This window comes from Muscardinus avellanarius, assembly GCF_963383645.1.
Source record: "Muscardinus avellanarius genome assembly, chromosome: 10".
NCBI lineage: Eukaryota > Metazoa > Chordata > Mammalia > Rodentia > Gliridae > Muscardinus > Muscardinus avellanarius.
In genome coordinates, this window is record NC_137796.1 from 65,132,143 (window position 1) to 65,147,043 (window position 14,901).

At 53.3% G+C, this 14,901-nt stretch overlaps 1 protein-coding gene across 1 annotated transcript; it reads left to right on the plus strand.

Moving 5' to 3' along the window:
• Nucleotides 1-3,613: 3,613 nt before the first annotated feature.
• On the plus strand, nt 3,614-13,564 carry LOC308268613 (leukocyte immunoglobulin-like receptor subfamily A member 5; the record flags this gene model as incomplete). Its single annotated transcript, XM_080703723.1, has 5 exons — nt 3,614-3,647; nt 3,810-3,845; nt 4,012-4,287; nt 4,432-4,734; nt 13,428-13,564. The coding sequence occupies 5 exons, from the start codon at nt 3,614-3,616 to the stop codon at nt 13,562-13,564; spliced, it is 786 nt and encodes a 261-aa protein (XP_080559849.1).
• Nucleotides 13,565-14,901: the final 1,337 nt, after the last annotated feature.

The window sequence follows — 14,901 nt, forward strand, 5'->3', positions numbered from 1 at the left end:
CAATTTCCATCAGCCGGGCTCCCTAGGTGAGACAAGTCTCTACATAGTCAATCCTACCTTAAATTTGTTCCAGTCAAACTATTCCCAAGGCTCAGAACCCTCCACCTGTGGTCCTGAGTGGATGTTTCAATAATACCTTCACCCCCAGTCCTGTGCTTGCGACTCACAGGATGTACAGTTGCTGTGTCTCCCAGACCCACGACCCCTTTCCATGCTCACCACACTGGGATGCCCTGGAGAACCTGGTCACAGCTAAGGAAATCTAAAGCCCCCTTGTCCAGCCCCTGTCCAGAGGGTCCAACACAGAGTCCAGGTCCCCATGAAGCCAACAGGGAGCCTGGTGAGAAACTAGACATTGTCCTTGGAAGAGGGAACACTGGGGTCAGACTCTGGGGCTATACTGGAGGTTCGGGACATTCTACTCACTAAACTCAATAGCATCAATTTCCTGGACAAAGACACCCCCTCTCCAGCAGAGGATAAGGTGCTCTCACAAAGAACAAGGACTCTCTTGTTCTCTGAAGGGGGCCTGTTGCAGAGGACCTGCTCCATGCAGGGTCTGCCCCATCACACTCCCTTCCTTTCTCCAGAATCCTCCTCCTCCCCACTCCCAGTCATCAGTGAGCAGGAGCAGCAAGATGCTTCCGAGCAGAATCTGGTCTTGGCACCTGCACTAGACCTGACCCAAGCTTTGCCGCCTCCACCTCCGTCCTGAGGAAGTGCCCTTGAGTGGGAGGAGAGGCTGGGGCACAGCTTCGCTCTAGGGATGCAGGGTTTTCTGTCCACACTCAGCCCTCTGGATCTCATATTGGCTCTTTGATTTGTACAACTGTTAGCACTTGTGGAACTTTTTGCACAGGTTGGAAGTGGAAGAAAGGGACTGATCAAGTTTAGAGACTTGGGGAGAGTGGAGCGATTACAAATGGCAGATGCCAGGACATACTATCTCAACACAAGTTGTCAACAAATGGACTCACTGGGCTTTGCCTGCACAGAATGCTGAGGCTGCTCACGGGACACAGGGCCTTCACCTCCCACCCTTCCCTCTGAGCTCGCTCTGGTCACTTGTGTTTGAGGGAAGCAGGGCTGTGAAGAAAAACAAGGGAGCGTGTTCAGCGCCTTAGGCAGACCTGGGGTTTTTCTGGGGCTAAGATGGACGCTATGAATCCGGCCACATGCCAAGGGCTTGGTCACCAGCTGTGGCCCTAGGGGAGGTGGTGGGTCCTTAGGAGGAAAGGCCTAGAGGAAGGAAGGTCACCGCGGCATGCCTTGAAGGGGTGTGGACCCTGGCTGACCTCTGTCTTGGTTTCCTGTCAATGATGAGGTGAGAACTTGGCTCCTCCTTCTGTATCCACCATGGTGAGCTGCCTCCACACCACCAGAGCACCAGGGCCCAGCCTCCTCACTTCAACCTCTGCAGCTCTGAGCCAGATTTAGTGTTCCTCCTCCAAATGGATCCATTTGAGCTGTTGTGTCAGGGATGGAGAGCTCACGAGCACAACAGCTCTTGGACATCAGCAAGCGCCTCCATGGTCCAGGCTGGTCCCCAGGAGCAGAGCTCCGCACAGCAGGGAGGGGGTCTGGCCCAGGGCACTGCTGGAAGCTCCCTGCGCTCTGATCCCTCATGCCTCCTTGAGGTCTCCATGTAGCTGAGCTCCCAGAGCATCCCAGGCGGGAGGTGGCTGAGGGAGCTCAGGGTCTCAGGTGAGGGGCCCTGACCCGCCCTCTCTGAGCCCAGATGGTCACTCAGGCTCTATCTCTAACTCAATTTGCTGCCTGCTTGAATTTTTTTTCTTTCTTTTTGTCCTTTAGTGCTAGAGATTGAACCCAGGGCTATTCTACCACCAAACTACATCCCCAGGCGCATTGATTTTTTTTTTTTTTAAACAGGGGCTTGGAAAGTTGTTGGTCTTAATAAGTTACTGAGGCTGACCTCAAACCTTGATCCTCCTCCCAAGTACTGGGATTACAGGCAGGCAGCATCATGCCCAGATGCAGGGCCCTGCAGTGGGCATAAACACTGTCCAACACCAGAGCTTCTCACATCCCACAACCATGTTTTTGTTTGTTTGTTTGTTTGTTTGTTTGTTTGCAGTACTGGGGATGGAACCCAGGGACATTCTACCTCCAAGCTACATCCGTAGCTCTACTTTTATTCTTTATTTTGAAACAGGGTCTCACTGAGTTGCAAAGGGCTTCATTAAATAGCTGAGGTTGGCCACGAACCGCGATCCTTCTGTCTCAGCCTCCCAATTGCTGGGATTACAAGTGTGCGCTACCACACTCAGCTTCAGGATCCATGTTTACTGGGGTTGGGAAATTAACCATGGCTCAGCCTCTTGTGTCTCAGGCACCACTGACCCACGATTCTGGGGACTGAGGTGCAGGACAACAGCCTCCAAATGAGGAAGCTGAGGCTGAGACTAGATACAGATGCTAAAGACATGTGGGTGGGAAAGGAAAAACTGGCGTTAAATAGAAGGCAGCAGCCGGGCGTGGTGGTGTATGGCCAGCCTCAGCAACTTGTGAGGCCCTCTGCAACTTAGTGAGACCCTGTTACAGCTCAGGGGTAAAATGCCCCTGGGTTCAATCACCAGTCTGGAATAAAAAGAAGAAGAAGAAGAAGAAGAAGAAGAAGAAGAAGAAGAAGAAGAAGAAGAAGAAGAAGAAGAAGAAGAAGAAGAAGAAGAAAAAGAAGAAGAAGAAGAAGAAGAAGGAGGAGGAGGAGGAGGAGGAAGAGGAGGAGGAGGAGAGGGGGAGGGGGAGGAGGAGAAGAAGAAGAAGAAGAAGAAGAAGAAGAAGAAGAAGAAGAAGAAGAAGAAGAAGAAGAAGGAAGAAGAAGAAGAAGAAGGCGGCAGCCCCACTGCAATCAGGACAGCCCTGCCCAAGAAAACAGTGCCAGCGAGGAGGCCAGAAGGACTCAGAAGTCTGTTTCCAGGGAGGGGGTGGGATCCTTACTGAGAAGAGGAAGCCCACACAGGGGCCTGTTCAGCAGAGGACACCCAGAGGCAGAGCCAGGACAAGAGCCAGTTTCCATCCTGCCTCCCTGCACCTGTCCCTGTGCTCACCCGGGACGGAGCTCCAGGTGAGCTGCGCGCCAGTGCTCAGCGTCTCTGCTGCTCTGCGTCCACCTGCAGCAGGGCCTGAATCTGCCCCGCAGCATCTCCAGGGCGGGGCTGATGACTGGCCATGGTGGGACCCCACAGCTCTGTGCAGATTGACGGGCTGAGGAGGGGAAGGACCATGGGGAGGCTCTGAAAGGAAGGACAGGCATTTAGTCTCTTCACCTGAAAAGAGCTGCTCAGGAAGCACCAGTGCATTTGCCACTAAGTCCTGGTCAACATTCAGGACAGACAGGCAGATAAAGAATGAGGTGGGAGGAACCACATTCCATGTGAAGGGTCTGCAAAGAGGTTGAGCCCATCTCAGCCATCGCCCTAGGGAGACCAAGAGATTGCTGGGAAGTACTTCCTCTTTCTGTGAGGCTGCTGATGTGATAACCACATGACTAAGAGAACCCAGCCTCCAAGTGGCCATAACCTGTTTGTCTGTCCTTCCGGGCCAGCACAGTGGCCTACACCCTCTGCACACCAGACCACTGGGAGGACACGCCATGACCACCACCCTCATGACCCTGCTCTGCCTCGGTGAGACCTGGGGAGGGGAGGGAAGGGGACACCCTGTTCTGGGGAGGCTCAACTCCACAGCCAGGCTCTGGTCCAGTAGAACCCCACAAGATCCGTGGCTCTGGGGAAGACAGGAGCTTCCCAGGCCCCGGGGCAAACCTTTCACAGGGAACTCTCTTCCAGGGCTGAGTCTGGGCCCCAGGACCCCAGTGCAGGCAGGTGAGTGTATCTCCAGTGTCCCAAGTCTCTGACCCTCACTACAGACGAGGGTCTACTGTGGGCAGTGGGGTGATGGGATGATGCTGGGGAGGACTGGAGGGTCCTGGGCTGAGAGCTGGGGTCTGAGGGGAAAGGTGCTGGGACCCAGCCTCTGATCTCCTTGCAGGGACCCTCCCCAAGCCCAGGCTGTGGGCTGAGCCAAGTTCTGTGATTACCCGTGGGCAGCAAGTGACCATCTGGTGTGAGGGGCCCCTGGAGTACCTCCTGCATAGAGAAAGAAAGACTGAGCCCTGGGACAGACAGACCCCACTGGATGCCTGCAACAAGGCCAAGTTCTTCATCTCATACATAACAGACCACAATGCAGGGCGATATCACTGTTACTATCGTAGCCCTGCTGGGTGGTCAGAGCGCAGTGACCCCCTGGAGCTGGTGGTGATAGGTGAGAAGACACGTGGGGACCCCAGCCCCAGGCTCTGCCCTCAGGGAGGGGGTCTGCTCTCAGGGAAGTCCCCTCTCACAGCCAGTCCTGGGGTTAACGTGGGAGGTGTGAGCCCATATAACTCACTGCCTTCTCCTCTCCTAGGAGTCTACAGCAAACCCAGGCTCTCAGCCCTGCCCAGCCCAGTGGTGGCCTCAGGAGAGAATGTGACCCTCCAGTGTAGCTCACAGCTGAAATCTGACAGGTTCATTCTGACTGAGGGAGGAGAACACAAGCTCTCCCGGACCCTGGACTCACAGCAAGACCCCAATGGTGGGGTCCAGGCCCTGTTCCATGTGGGCCCTGTGACCCCCGGACGCAATTGGACGTTCAGATGCTATGGCTATTCCAGGAACTTTCCCCAAGTGTGGTCAGAATCCAGTGACCCCCTGGAGGTCTTGGTTCCAGGTGAGGAGGCCCCAAAATTTCCTTGAGTGACATATGACCTGACATGTTCCGGGAGAGCCTGGGTGTCCCATGGAGTGAGGGGAACCAGGACTCCTGAGCCCACTGGGGCCAAGAGCAGGAGGCCCTGAGACCAGATGTCAAAATGGGGAGACGGTGAATGGGAGCCGGGGGGTCCAGAACAGAGACGGGTCTTCACGTGGCTCCTGCAGCCCTTCTGCTGCTCAGGGACCTGCTTCTGTGTCATCCCCATGTGTGACCTTCACGGTGCCCCTGTTCAGAACTGACCCACCTCCCCTGCTACTTCCGTGCAGGGACCCTCCCCAAGTCCCGGCTCTGGTCTGAGCCTGGCTCTGTGATCTCCCTGGGGAGCACAGTGACCATGTGGTGTGAGGGGCCCCTGGAGGCCCAGATGCACCATCTGTCTGAAGAGAGAAGCCCATCACCCCGGGAATCACAGACCCCCCTGAAGTCCGGGAACAAGGCCAAGTTCTCCATCACCTCTGTGACAGAGCGCCAGGCAGGGCGATATCACTGTTACTATCACAGCCCTGCTGGGTGGTCAGAGCCCAGTGACCCCCTGGAGCTGGTGGTGACAGGTGAGAAGACACTTGGGGACCCCAGCCCCAGGCTCTGCCCTCAGGGAGGGGTCTGCTCTCAGGGTGTCCCCTCTCACTGCCAGACCTGGGGGTGATGTGGGAGCTGTGAGCCCCAGCCACAGACAGACATTCAGATGCTACGGCTATCATGGTGACAAACCCCAGGTTTGGTCACACCCCAGTGACCCGCTGGAGCTCCAGGTCTCAGGTAAGAAGGGCAAGTCTTTTCTTCCCACAGTCCTGGCACCAAGCAGGGTGCAAGTGGGAGGCTTGTCCTCAAGACAGCCCCAGGTGAGAGGAAGATGGGAGCCTGAGCTCTGAGCCAGACCCAGGTGTGGGAGACAGAGACCTGCAGACAGCAGGGGAGGGGCAGGGGTGGAGGAAGCAGCCCTGAGCCCTGGCTCCCCTGCCCTCCAGGGGTGTCCAGGGAGCCCAGGGAGGTTCAGCCAGAGGGGGATTCTCCCTGTGAGGGGCAGGGTCAGCAGAGTCCTCTATGATGTGTGCACCCCCCCCCATCACTGGCATGAAGAACAGGCCAGGTGGGCAGCAGAGAGGTCACTGGGAGGCCACAGGGCAGAGGCAGGAGAGTGAGCAGAGACAGGGGTCCCAGGGCAGCCCAGCCTCTCACCCTCTTCTGGTCCTCATTTTCACGATCCTCTTGGGTCTCAGCCCCCAACTTCAGAGTCTATTTCCAAACTTGATGAGGCTCAAGGTCTCTGTCCAGAGAATCCAGTGACCTCAGGCTGCCTGGACACACACTCATCCATCTAAGTCTGTTACAGCCTCAGCTGGGCTTGTGTCCACAGGCCTGGCATTCAGGGAGAGACGTGGGCTGGGACCCCAGGTTCCCAGGGGCTCAGAGCTGAGCTGCGTAGGGAGGGGTCAGGCAGAGGGACATGTTGGGGCCCAGCCTGGTGGAAGCAGTAGCTGACTGACCTGGCCATCAGGGTACCCAGCCTTAGCCCTCACCCCTATGGAGTCAAGACCCCTAAGTGGTGAGTGTAGGGCTGTAGTTGGGTTGGGGGCAGGGCTGAGTGTGAGGTGGGTGCAGCCTCCCATGCAGCTGCTGCCTTAGTCATGTCCCTTCCTCTGGGCCTCAGTTTCTCCAAGTGTAGAGGAGAGGCCCTGCACAGACCTTCCCGTTGCTCTCAGTGCTGACCTTGGCTGTGACCTCCTGGGAGAAGAGGCCTCCCAGGGATGCCTCCAGGGCCTGAATCTGCATCAGGCCTGTCTCTGCCCAGTGATGGAGACATTGTACAGGGGAGGGGGCGCAGGACCAGTCAGGGGTTTCCTGATGTTTCCCTGCAGCTCAGGGCTCAGCTCTGAAGCATGAAGGAGGCTGAAGTCAGACTCCTGGGTTCATCCCCAGCCCTGCTGCTTCCTGCTGGGGACCCAGAGGTGACCCCTTTTCTGAGTCTCAGTTTTCAGGTCTGTAACTGAGTGGGTGGCATCCCTTGCTGTATACCTGTGGGGCAGGAGGTGAGGAAGGTGGACCCAGCCCGGGCCCTGCACACACAGACGCTCACTTAAGCAGCTTTATTCCCCATCCATCTGTCATTCCTGCCCAAGGACTGGGAAGGCACCTGAACCTTTGGTCAGACAGTCTCAGCAAGTAGTGAGATTCTCCTCAACCCATTTCAAAATAATAAAATTGAGCCGAGCATGGTGTCCCACGCTTGTAATCCCCTCATTTGGGAGGTGGAGACAGGAGAATCGTGTTTCATAGTCAGCATCAGCTACTTAGTGAGGCCATTTGCAACCAGTGAGACCTTGTTCCAAAATAAAGACTAAAAAATGGGGCTGGGGGTGTAGCTCAGAGGTAGAATGTCCCTGGGTTCCATGATCAGTACCGTAAAAATAAATAAATAAATAAATAAATAAATAAATAAATAAATAAGCCAGGCGTGGTGGCGCACGCTTGTAATCCCCGGGCTTGGGAGGCTGAGAAAGGAGGATCACGCAGGTTCGAAGCCAGCTTCAGCTAGCTTAAGAGACCCTGTTTTCAAATTAAAAAAAATATAAAATAGGTCTGGGAGTGTAGCCTGGAGATAGAAGGCCCCTGGATTCCATCCCCAGTATCACCAAAAAAAAAAAAAAAAAAAAAGAAGCTCCTGAGTCCCATCACCAAAACATACAAACAAATGGACAAACAAAGAAAGACAAAGCCCTAAGTGTGCTCCTTAAAAGGGCCCTGAGTTCGATCCCTAGCATGGCTAGTAAAAAGACACATTCCTTTATACCAGTGTCCTGACAATACTGAAATCAATGGTATTTTGGTTTTTATATTTTTATTTTTTCCCATTTTATTTTTTATTTGTTTTTTTATTTTTTTTATTTTTTTAATTGGTGTATTGTAGTCATATATCAATCACATTGGAGTACAAGACTTGAGAGGATATACAAGCACACATCATTCAATTAGCCCTCATCCAGCCCCCATCCCATTCCCTCCCCCTCCCTCCATCCCATGCTTCTTTGGTGATTAACTTTGATACATTTGTTTATGTACCTCCTGCATTTTAAAGAGGCTCCGTCCTCCACTATTCCATACCCTCTGATTGGTCACATTAGTTGCTTCACTATAGGGCCCTTTCTATAGCTCAACCTCTTCCTGTTGCCCCTTTCCTCCCAGTTATTGCTGCTTAGGGGAAGCGTCTGATTTATATTTTCTGCGATATTTCTCTGTGCATGCCGCGTTGCAAGTACCGATCCCACTCTTGACGGCTCCAGTAGTGGCCTGGCTACCCGGTGGACTGATCCAGACCTCGCTGGCTCAAGCAGCGGCCTTGCCTCATGGGAGGCTCCGATTTTCGTCTCACTGGCCTCCACCGAGGCCAAACCCCTCAGCTGGCTTCAATCCTGACCTCGGAGGCTGCAGTAGTGGCCTTGACTCATGGCAGACTCCGATGCCAGCCATTGGCCCCGGCACTGTCCTTGCCTCATGGCAGGCTCCGATCCCAGCCTCGCTGGCCCCAGCACCGGCCTAACCTCTCGGCAGGTTCCGATCCAGCCTCGGATGCCCCAAAACCGGCCTTGCCTCACGGCAGGCTCCGATGCTGACCGCTGGACCCAGCATTGCCTAACCCCTTGGCAGGTTCCGATCCCAGCCTCAAAGGCCCCAATTGCGGCCTTGCCTAATGGCAGGCTCCGATGCCAGCCACTGGCCCCGGCACCGGCCTAACCCCTCGGCTGGCTCTTATCCTGGCCTCGGAGGCCCCAGCACCAGCCTTGCCTCACGGCAGGCTCCGATGCCAGCCTCGCTGGCCCCAGCACCGGCCTAACCCCTCAGCAGACTCCGATCCCAGCCTCGCTGGCCCCAGCATCGGTGTAACCCCTCGGCAGGCTCCAATCCCAGTCTTGGAGGCCTCAGTAGTGGCCTTGCCTCACGGAAGGCTCTGATGCTGGCCATTGGCCCCGGCACTGGCCTAACCCCTCGGCAGGCTACAATATAGGCCTTGGAGGCCCCAGCACCGGCCTTTCCTCACGGTGAGCTCTGATCCTGGCCTTGCTGGCCCTGGCACTGGCCTAACCCCTCAGCAGGCTCTGATCCCAGCCTTGAAGGCCCCAGCACCAGCCTTGCCTCACGGCAGGCTCTGGGCCCGGCCTCACTGGCCCCAGCATTGGCCTAACCCCTCAGCAGGCTCCAATCTCAGCCTCGGAGGCCCCAGTAGTGGTCTTGCCTCACGGCAGGCTCCAATGTTGGCCATTGGCCCCGGCACCAGCCTAACCCCTCAGCAGGCTCTGATCACTGTCTCTGGGGTTATTATTTCAAAGGTTCCAGGTGTGATGTATCAGATCTCTGCCTCCCCTGAGTACTGGCCACTGCCATTGCCACTGCCTCCACCATTTCAAATCCTTCCCAGGCTCTTTTTCCACTCTAAATGTTGTCCAGTGTTCCTAAGCATGCGTGACGGTAGCATTCGACATTTGGTGTAATTTCTCCAAAAAATAAGGTTGGTAGGATCCGGTTTCTGCTTCTCCTGAATACAAGTCTCCACTGCCATTGCGGAGACCGCTTTCAACACCGCCTTTCTCCTTGGTCTCCGCTAAACTCTCTCCTTACAGGTGATGTCCAAGATTCTTAACAATATAGAGAAACAGCAGTCCTCCTTCAAGGGGAATTTTTCCATAAGTTCCAGTGCATTTAGATAAGTTTTGTCTGCATCTTCAGTGTCCTGGCATCTGCAACAGCTTTCTTAACTCCTCTCCCATATTTTTTTTTCTTTTCCTTTTTTTTTTTTTTTTTTTTTTTTTTTTAATAAGAGAAGACAGTATATGTGTTTTGAGGAGGTAGTGGGATCAGGCACTCAGTAGCACTATGACCCAGTCGGTTTCCCCATGGGTCCAGAGTGCTCTGCACTACTCTGCCTGGGGCCCAGGGTCCTGCGACCCGAGCCGCCGCTGGCGTGCCCCACGTGACTCCTGCCCAGGACCCAGGGTACTGGGCCCGGTTTCTCCAGGAGTCTGGCATGCTATGCGCGTTCCGGCCCAGGGCCCAGAGTCTCGCGACCCGTGCCCTGGCTGGCATGCCTCGTGCGACCCCGCCCGGGACCCAGGGTACTGGGCCCGGTTTCTCCAGGGGTCTGGCGTGTTACGTGCAGTTCGGCCCGGGACCCAGAGTCCCGCGACCTGGGCTCCGGCTTGTGTGCCCCGCGCGACCCCCCGCCCGGGACCCAGCGTCTTACTGTGCCCGGCTTCTCCAGGGGTCTGGCGTGCTACGCTCGTTCCGGCCCAGGGCCCAGAGTCCCGTGACTGGGCCCTGGCTGGCGTGCCCCACGTGACCCCCGCCCGGGACCCAGGTTACTGGGCCTGGTTTCTCCAGGGGTCTGGCGTGCTATGCACGTTCCAGCCCGGAGCCCAGACTCCCACGACCCAGGCCCCGGGAGGCGTGCCCCGCGTGACCCCTAATCGGGACCCTGGTTTCTCCAGGGATCTGGCGTGCTACATGCGTTCCGGCCCCGAGCCCAGAGTCCCGCGACCCAGGCCCCAGCTGGCGTGCCCCGCGTGACCCCCTCCTGGGACCCAGGGTACTGGGCCCGGTTTCTCCAGGGGTCTGGAGTGCTACACGTGTTCCGGCCCGGGACCCAGAGTCCCACGACCGGGCCCCAGCTTGCGTGCCCCGCGCGACCCCTGCCCGGGACCCAGCGTCTTACTGTGTCCGGCTTCTACAGGGGTCTGGCGTGCTACGCGCATTCCGGCCCCAGGCCCAGAGTCCCCTAGATTTTTATTTTAAGAATATATTATATAAAGAACATATCAAGCCAGGCGTGGTGGCGCACGCTTGTAATCCCAGCATTTGGGAGGCTGAGACTGGAGGATCGTGGTTCATGGACAGCCTTAGCTACTTAGTGAGGCCCTCCACAAGTCAGTGAGACCCTGTTTAAAAATAAAGAATAAAAAATAGGGCAGGGGGTATAGCTTGGAAGTCGAATGCCCTTGTGTTCCATCCCCAGGCCCGCACGAAAAAAAAAAAAAAAAAGAACATATAAAGCAGGACTTTGACATGGTTGTAATTTCAGTAATTTGGGAGGATGAGACAGGAGGATTGCAGGACTGTGGACAGCATCAGCTACTTAGGGAGGCCCTCTGCAACTTAGTGAGACCCTGTTTCAAAGTAAAGAATAAAAAATAGGGCTGGAGGTGTGGCTCAGAGGTCGAATGCTCCTGGGTTCCATCCCCAGTACCAATAAAGAAAAACTAAAACAAAAACAAAATAAGAATATCAAGCCAGGCATGGTGGCCTGTGCTTATAATCCTAGGTCTTCGGAGGCTGAGACAGGAGAATCATAGTTTTGAGTCAAGCCTCATCATAAGATTGTGGCTGAGCATCAAAACATACGCTGACTTAGAGAGAAGCATCCCAGGCCCTGGGTACGACTCACCTGGCTGCCTCTGTGCTCAGTGCTCACCTGGATTAAGGAGGGCTGTGCACCTGCGGCAGGAAACCAGTGCCCTGCTAATTCCCAGTAAACTTCAATGTGTTTTTTTCTGACTTTTGGGTTACACTTGTGTATAGTTTCTCTCCAGAAAACATTTAAAAATGGGAACTAAGTGTGAGATATTGGGATTTAGGGTTTAAATGTAAATAATTCTACTCCTATATTCCAGGGACTAGATTACACGAATACAGGAATTATACAGAATAATATTTTTTCTTGGTATCAAGATTTTTATCCAAGGTACTTAACATTGAGGTTTATAGATAATATTTAGAAATATTTTCAATTTTGTTTGTAAAATAGAGTACATTCATATTAACTATTTTAATAATTTGCTAGTAAGATTTCTGATTCCTGTGTTTTGATTGTTTGTTTGTTTTGCAGGTCTGGGGATGGAACCCAGGGGCATTTGACCTCCGCGCCACATACCCTGGCCTATTTTTATTCTTTATTTTGTTTATTTTATTTTATTTGGTGGTGGTACTGGGGTTTCTGGAAGCCCTTCTACCTCCGGGCTACACTCCCAGACCTATTTTTTGTGTTTTTATTTTATTTGGGTCTCTTAAGCCAGTTCGGCTGGCTTCGAACCTGCGCGATCCTCCTGTCTCCGCCTCCCAAGCGCAGGGATTACAAGCATGCGCCACCACGCCAGGCTTTTATTCTTTATTTTGAAACAGGGTCTCACTGAGTTGCAGAGGGCCTCACTAAGTACCTGAGGCTGTCCGCGAACCGCGATACTCCGGTTTCAGCCTCTCGAATGCTGGGATTACAAGCGTGCGCCACCATGCCCAGCTGATTCCTGTGTTTTGAAATAATAAGTATAGGAGAGCAGCTGGTTTGAGTGAATGAATTTTATTTTATACTAACTTAGGATTCTCTTCCTTCCAATTGCTTTTCAATTTCTTGTGACTTACTGATAAAATTTATATCTAGCCAGGCATGGTGACACATGCTTGTAATTCCCGGGCTTGGGAGACTGAGACAGGAGGATCGCACAGGTTCAAAAACAGCCTCAGCTACTTAGTGAGGCTCTCAGCAACTTAGTGAGACCCTGTTTTCAAATAAAGTATAAAATAGGTCTGGGAATATAGCCCGGAGGTAGAAAAGCCCCTGGGTTCCACCCCCAGTACCCCCCCACCCCAATTTACATCTAACCAAATAGGAAGAAATTCTCTTCTTAATTCCCAAATTGCACACCAAATCTCTTGCTTCAAGTATATGCATATATGCAGTTATGGATTTATCTCTTATAATATGAACACGTGGATATGCATCTCTTATTATATACATTATATATTTACATATGTTTATTTCAACTCTAATTCAAACATTCATATTAATTGGTATGGTTTTGCATTTTTATTGTTTATTCTACATAAGTTTACACTTCTAAGAAGTAGAACTGCTGTTTTATACATCACTGACTTTACCACCATTCAGAATATATCCATATTTATTTGTGTACGTCTATGTGTGTAATATTGCATTGCAGTTCTTTCTGACTATATGAACAGAGTGGGGCAGTGCAGACATTCACCCCTTGTGCTCCTGACCCCCAGGAGCCCTGAGGTTTAACCCCTCAGCCCTGGACCTGAGTCCTCAGCTGCTCAATCAGGGGGATCTCATCTCCAGGAATTAGCTTGCCTGGTCCTCTGTCCAAGACTGAGCAGGGAGCACACAGCACAAACGAGTTTCTGGACTCAGAGACCATTGTTCTCTCTGATCCTGAGCTCTTGGGTCTCAGCTAAACATGGCTCCAACGTGACTCAGACACAAGTTCTGAGCTCACAGAGCATAGAGAGGCTGCGGATCCACCAAGGAGACAGAGGGAGCTGCCCCAGCAGGGACAGGCTCCTGCAGGATCTGCAGAAAGCCACGTCATGAGAACAGGACAGGAGGACCTGGAGCCAGGGCAAAGGCTCGGCTCTCTTCAACGCTTCACCCTTCCTACTCTTGGTCTGTGGTTCTCAGGAGCATCTGAGACCATCAGCCCATCACAAACAGCTCAGACCCTGGGGAGGGACTAGGGAATCTCCTCGGTGAAGGACTGGACACAGTGAAGTCCTGTCCAGGGAGCAGGTGCCCTGGGTGGACATGCAGGGATCCTGGGGGATTTGGGTCTGCCCTGACCTCTGACCTCTGTGTCCACAATTTGCAGCCTCACAGCCCCAGGATTACACCGTGGAGAATCTCATCCGGATGGGCATGGCTGGCTCGGTCCTGGTGGTCCTTGGGATTCTGCTCTTTCAGGCTCTGCACAGTCAGAGAAGGACCTGCGATGGGGCCAGGATGTGAACAGGAGAGAGAACAGGACATCAATCAGAGACTTGATGAATCTAATTATTCAGGATGTCCTGGAAGAAAACCCAGGCATGCACGGGGAACTGTGTTCTGAGCATGTCCAGGGCACAAAGCTCTGTGCAGGAACCAGCTGGGTTTGGAGCTGAGCCACCCCTGTCGCACTTGCTGCTATCCCCTGGTCCTGTGCGGCTATCCCTCAGCCCTGCTTGGACCCCTGCTGACGGCCCCTCCTCTCCCCTCACCTCCAGGACCTGAGTCCATCCAGGGGCCGGGCTGGGTCCGGGCTCTGTGCAGGTCATGCTCAGCTCCACCACCTTCGTGGAGCACTGCCTCGTTTTAGTGAGCACCTTCCACAGCGTGCATCAATGAGATGCGTCCTTGCAGCCGAGAGGGTGGAGCTTGTCTCTAGGAACAGAGCAAAGGAGCTAAGATCAGGTTCCAGCCTGACAGGTGCCAAATGCAGAGTGATGGCCAACCCTCTCTCTGCAGCCTCAAACCCTTCTGTGTTCATTGGATGCTCTCTGTGTATTAATGCCGTGTTGTATGAAATAGCAGTCTTCTGGGGCACCTCAGGTCTGTCTCTAAAAAAGTCACTTTTTCATTAAAAAATCCTCATTTGTGGTGTTTTATAGTCAATTTCATCATGTCAATGTACTCACTCAGAGTTCAGAAGCCACACAAGGCATCATGCTTTTATTTTCATATATCCCTGTTCATCACTGTTTTATAGAAAAGCAAATGACTTGTGTATGAACACTTTTTTTCCTTGTCGTTACTGGGGATTGAACCCAGGGGCGTTCTACCTTCGAGCTACACCTCCCCCAGGCCTATTTTTATTATTTATTTTGAAACAGGCTTTCATTAAGTTGCCGAGGGCTTCACAAGTTGCGGAGGCTGGCTGGGAACCTGCAATCTTCCAGCCTCAGCCTCCCAAGTACTGGGATTTACAAGCTTGCAGCACCACACCTCGCCACCGCCTTCCCTCCTCCTCCTCCTCCTCCTCCTCCTCCTCCTCCTCCTCCTCCTCCTCCTCCTCCTCCTCCTCTTCTTCTTCTTCTTCTTCTTCTTCTTCTTCTTCTTCTTCTTCTTCTTCTTCTTCTGTTACTGGGGATGGAACTCAGGGACAGTCTACCTTATCCCCAATCATTTTATTTATTTATTTATTTATTATTTTTTATATATATTTGTGGTGCTGGAGATTTAACCCAGGGGCATTCTACCTCTGAGCTATACCTCAGCCCAATGTTTTATCTTTTATTTTGCAACAGGTTCTCACTATGTTTTGGAGGGCCTCACTAAGTAGCTGAGGCTGGCTGCGAACCCAGATCATC